Here is a 6,000-nt window from a genome sequence, read left to right as displayed (position 1 = left end):
GGCAATACTCAATGACAAGCACCTAGAACATCCAGAAATGTAATATAGTAAACAATCATTTGAGAACACATCTCTTAAAATAATACTGCTTTCTGCAATATACAGTATTTACACAACAGCTGCAAATTTGCTCATACAATATTTCTAATATAGATAAATAGAAATACAAGTCTACAAATTCTTTGCTCCATTTCCAAAATATTTTGTTAAGGTGTAAACCGTTGGCACCTCCTTTTTACTATAACTTTTTTAAAACAAAAAAATCAGCTGACATGCACAAATGGCTCCAGTCCCTTTTCTGCTGTAGAGAGTGACCAATACACTTAGCCACTTTCCTTCTGTTAATATTCTTTGGTGCCTTCTTCCAATGAATTCTGGTAATGAGTCAACGCAGAACAAAAAAAGGAGGAAAGCAACTAGAAAGTGAACCAGCACTTTTGCTCTTCCATTTACAGGTAGAATGAGTTGACAATGTATGGAGATGACCACTTTCAACAAGCTGTATGCACCACTGGGAGAGGGGGCTTGGCCAGGCTTTCCTCTGATTTCTAGCCTTTTAGGTTCACCTTTTCATCTTTCCAAGGTGGGCGATCTTAGCGGATGTCTGTTGTCATTAATCTTTTCCTCTTTCTTTGAGGTTCTTGCCTGAGAAGAAGCACCTGTTGAATCATGGACTGCAAGGAAGGGGGCAGCAGCTGTTTGTGAGGATGAAGTGAGGTGTCCACTCCTGGTGGCAGGGGAGACCTGCCCCACAGTCTTACTTCCTGCTCGCTGAGCTCTCCTCGGGGGTAAGTTAGCACCATCGGGTTTACTGTTTGGCCTGAGAGTAGCATATGCATTTGGACCTCCTGCTGAAGAGATCCTACTCAAAGATTTCTTCCTCTCAGCAGGAGTCTCTGAATAGTAAGGAACCAAAGATGTAGGCATCACTAGGGATCCAGGGAGGTCACTGGGGTTAAAGATAACTTCATCACGAGTTTCAGCAGCTTCAGGAAGGAAGGGCGGTGGCAGGGTGCTGCTGCGTTTGCTGCAGGACTCACAGCACAACTTGTTATAACCTGGGATGGAGCAGTACCGCGCCAGCACCTCCATTTGACAGAATATGGATTTATCTCCCAAACATGGCTCATCTGCAAAAAGTACAAATTTTTATGAATTTACAAAAGATTTAAGTAAAACCAGACATTGATGGGAGTTGTTCAAAGGAAGCTTTACATTACAGATATCAGCATGAGGATGAATTCAATGCAGTAAGTAGTCCTTTATGTGCAAAGCATTTGGGTTTTCCTCCATTTTAATATGTCCATCAGGAGTCTTCAGAGCAAGGGTATTTTTTTGTTCTCACTAGGAACATATATCTGATTTCCTAATGAGAAAATAGGATTATTTTTACCACATATATTTTTAGGATATAAAGAAGCATCTGATTTATTTTATTTTATAATATAGAGTAGCCTCTATATTAAATTTAAAATAAAAATATATACTCAAGACCTGCTAAAACAAATTAAATCTTAAAAATATATTACCAAAGAAAAAACTGAGATAATGTTTTAATTAGATGTATTATTGGCTAATACTATATTGTTAAGTAAGGAACCTGCCATATAACTTGTCAAAGAATCTTTTTTTCTGAGTTTGAAAAAGAACAAAAAAAAGGGTCAGTTGGCAAGGCCAACAGGAGAGCTAAAAATACCACCTTTATTTATTATGTATTAGAAATGATAAATTACCTACTAGAGTTACAGAACCATGTCCACGTCCCAAACTATGGAATGACTTATATTTGCCTGACATTTACAAATCTACCATATAGTATGATGTTTGAGTATTTTCTATTAGCTAAAGTAATCTTCTAATTACGTTGTGAATGCCTGAGAATCACCTTAACACCTTTCATACCACTCACGAGTTTTCTCGTGTTTCACGCGCCATCTGTTAAGGGACCGCTCACGAGTTTTCTCGTTTTTCATACCCATGGAAAAAGGAGCGAATCTAGATACTTATGTAAATTTTGTTTGGTCCCTCTTCATAGAGGAAAATGTTTTATGCAGTACCATACGTTAAAAAAGTACTAGGAACTTTAATTGTTTAATTGTTTAATTGTTTTTGTAAATAAAAATGTTATAATTATTGAAAAACGACACCTAAAGTGCATTATGATGATTTAAATAACGTGCAGTTTGCCCGAAAACATGCGGTACAAAAGGTGTTAATGAGGTTTCACATCAAATATCAATTCCTCATCATATGTAAATGACTTTTTCTATGCCTATTATCTTAAAACTAGAGGCCCAGTGCATGAATTTTCATGCACTGGAGGGGGGGGTCACTCAGCCTTGCCTGCCCCCTCTCACAGTCCTGGAGCCCTCAGAGGTGGGAGGCAACTCGGCGATCAGGGGAAGGCAAAGCCCCATCACACCTCTGCTGCTGTCATTGCTGGCAGTGCAAGCCTCGGCCGGCCCTGGTTACCTGAGCCTCAGGCAGCCCTGGGCAGCTGGGCAGCCACCATCCGAGGCTTGCCTGCGCCTCCGGCCAGCCCTAGGTGGCTGGGGGGCTGAGGGGACTGGGGGTCTCCAGAGGCAGGCACACGGAGTGGCCACATGCCTGCCACCCTAGCGGGGCTAAGGGGACTGGGCCCCACCATCTTGCGGCTGTGGATGCCTCCATCTTTGAGGGCAGGCAATTAGCATATTTCCTCCTTATTGACTGTGGGCGCTGCCATCTTCGAGGGCAGGATAGTCAATTAGCATATCCCCTCCTTATTGGCTGTGGGTGATGCCATCTTTGCAATAGTATGAGGGTCAATTAGCATATTCCCTCTTTATTAGATAGGATTAGAGGCCCAGTGCACAAATTTGTGTACCAGTGGGGTCCCTCAACTTGGCCTGTGGGATCAGGCTAAAACCAGCTCTCCGACATCCCCTGAGGGGTCCTGGATTGCGAGAGGGCGCAGGCCAGGCTGAGGGACCACACTGGTGCATGATCAGGGAGGGACGCGGAAGGTTGAACAGCCGGGGAGGAACCGTGGAAGGGCTCCAGGGCATGTCCGGTCTGTCTTGCTCAGTCCCAGTTGGCTGGATCCCAGCAGCAAGATAACTTACTGGTCAGAGTGTCTGTCCCTGGTGGTCAGTGTGCGTCATAGCAAGCGGTTGAGCAGCCTTAGTATATCATTAGCATATTATGCTTTGATTGGTTGAATGGATGACTGGACACTTAGCATATTAGGCTTTTATTACATAGGATAAGGAAGATAATTTCTTCTTCCTGTGTAATTAAGCCTCTAGGTCCTAGGATAATGGACCTTATCTGACCCTGTACTCTCTTTTCCCATTGACTCCTGACCTCCATCACCCTCATTCTGGTTCCAAGTCTTTGAAACCTTCTAAATTATGTGGCCCAGCTTAAAGCGCTCTATTCTCTTTGAGTTAAAGAAGGAGACCACATAAGGGTCTGCTGTGTCTAAGTGTGAGCAGCTTGGCATTGCAGGGACAAGTACACAGCCTGGGTCTAATTATGGCCAGAATATGCTTCTATATGGAAGAGGGAAAAGGCAGAGATATTCTGGGGGGAAAATAAGAGCAAAGAAATATATTAATTTCATGGGTAATTTGCCTTGGGATAGATGGGAAGGGCTTAATGGCAGCCATAAATAGTACAATCAAAAACGGGGCTTAGAAAAGGGTTCATATGGCAAAATCCTTAAAATTAAGGAAGTTTTTTTAGCCTTCTCACTCCATGCCCAGATCATTCTAAGGAGTTCAGAAAAAAACGTTTTACACAGGGTCTCAAAAGGCCATTTGATTCTAATTGCAGCTTGAGACTCTGAAGGGAAGTATTACTTACTCCATTGATATATGGTAGAAACAGGTGGCCTTTTAGAATTCTACATTTCAGAGTAAGAGAGAAGCTAAAAGGATGTGGAATCACTAACATAACATAGTGATGTCCTCCCATCAGCACCTCGGTTTTATAATAAAAACATTTTCTTTTAGCTAAAAAGGAAGAGAATCAAGTATATTCTTGCTGATAATTAGGCATATTTATAGAAATATATAGCTCTATTAACATCAGCAAAGCTTACTCACAAAGTGTTTAGCCTCCTGGAGGTAATGCCTACATAAAAAATAAAATATTAGGGCAACTAAACTTTATAGCTTCTGAGTAAAGTGTCTTCTCTGGATCTGATGTTGTGTTTTGAACTTTCAAATATACTTTCCAGAGAAAAATGATTGCATTCAAGTTCTTTGTCTCCCCCTCATGGTCATTCTTGTTCATACCACTACACATTTCAAATGAAAATGTATAATGAAATAATTTATAAGGTTTACAAGACTTGAAGCCTGAAATTTCTTTAAAAAAATAATAAGACATTTGACAAAATAGTGCTTTGCAAATTTTCTTGAAAAAATAAACCATTTAGCACACGTCAATATTCAAGCAATATATGTTGTCGCAGGCCATTAGAAAGGCAACTTCTTTAGTCCCAACCCTCACTAGTAGGTCTGAGCAGCGTCCACAGTTGTATTAGGCACAGTCTTAGTAGAATTGCATTTAAGAGTAAGTTTGTGATGGAGGGAGAGGACAGAAGGGAGAGAATGTATGAGACTGGGAAGAGGCACAGGCACACGTGGTAGAGAAAGGGTCGGAGGAGAGCGATAAAGGAGAGTATGGAAGACCTGAGAATGCGATGGGAGGTGGAGAGAGAGGCTGAGAAGAGAAGGTGTGTGCAGGAAGAAGGGAAGCAGCAGAACAGGCAGAGAGGACGGAGACAGCACAGAAAAGGAGACAGAGTGACAGAAACTGAAGCCATCCCATATATATTTTATCTGATTCACAGCAGCAAAGCACTGTCTATTTTTAAATTACACTGACTCTGCTTTTGTAATCCAGCAAGAGAGCAGAGCAGGCAGATTTCTGCATGTGTAAGGTGTCTATTCAGAACTCACCCTCAGGGAGTGCATGGAGGTAGACGGACAGATATTGGAAATAGCTTTTTAAATAGCATTTACCACCCACATGTCTATACTGAATAACTTTAGTAAAACACTTCAAAACCTTCCACAATATTATGCTTTTACAATGACAGGAGGTTATAAAGAAAGTCACAGAAGACAATAAGCAGCTCTTCTAGAAACACATATTTACAGATGCTACATGTACGGGACACAGCCCTGACCCCAGTGGTTAGGACAATTCCCTGGGTGGAATTCTTTTTAGGCTAATTTTTTAAGATTAATTACCTTTGGTTATTTTCTGATAAGCAAATAGAAATTCCAGAGCTTGTCCTGAAAGGAAATTCTGCTTTCTGGTGCTTAAAAACCATTGTAAGAGCAGTGAAACCAGTTAGTGTCACACCTACCATTACAGGGAGGCAGCTGACAGGCTCTGGCGGCCTCGGGCTTGTCCCCGTCGCAGTGGTCACTGGCCCTGCAGAGCACCTGCCTCACCTCCGTCCCTTCACCGCAGGTCACAGAGCACTACAGAGACAAAGGCTGCCATTATAGACGGTTATTGCACCAAGACCATCTTTCTTCCTGTCCCCGCGCTCTCACACATACACACACGCACACCCTGGAGTTCCTTCTCTACACAGTGATATGGAGACAGATAATCCTAGGTTTATACCCTGGGGCTCCATCATTGACCAGCCTGGGCACCTGGCTTTTTCTCTGAAAGCTAGGATAATAATAATTGCCTCATAGGATTGTTGTGGAACTAAATGAAGGCAAAGGAGACAAGGTATGTAAAGATTATGCCTGGCATGTAATAAGCATTTGCTAAGAGAGAGCTATTAGCATTATAATGTTAATATCCGTGTAGGTCTTATTTTTTAAAAAATATATTTTTATTGATTTCAGAGAGGAAGGGAGGGGAGAGAGAGATAGAAACATCAATGATGAGAGAGAATCAGTGATCAGCTGCCTCCTGCAAGTCCCCCACTGGGGATCAAGTCCACAACCAGGGCATGTGCCCTTGACCGGAATCGAACCTGGGACC

General features: G+C 42.1%; 1 protein-coding gene across 1 annotated transcript in view; it reads right to left on the bottom strand.

The window, feature by feature from the left end:
* Positions 1-290: 290 nt before the first annotated feature.
* Positions 291-6,000, bottom strand: part of ADAMTS3 (ADAM metallopeptidase with thrombospondin type 1 motif 3) — a 249,541-nt gene continuing 243,831 nt past the window's right edge. Inside the window, exons 21-22 of the mRNA XM_023758660.1 lie at positions 5,363-5,480; positions 291-1,130 (exon numbers count right to left, since the gene is read on the bottom strand). Of these exons, the coding sequence (XP_023614428.1) occupies positions 571-1,130; positions 5,363-5,480 (678 nt within the window). The 3' untranslated portion in view covers positions 291-570. The remainder of the gene's footprint in view (positions 1,131-5,362; positions 5,481-6,000) is intronic.

This window comes from Myotis lucifugus, unplaced genomic scaffold (genome assembly GCF_000147115.1).
Source record: "Myotis lucifugus unplaced genomic scaffold, Myoluc2.0 scaffold_136, whole genome shotgun sequence".
Classification (NCBI taxonomy): domain Eukaryota; kingdom Metazoa; phylum Chordata; class Mammalia; order Chiroptera; family Vespertilionidae; genus Myotis; species Myotis lucifugus.
The sequence above is the reverse complement of the archived record's forward strand: the minus strand, read 5'-3'. Positions and strand labels throughout refer to the sequence as shown.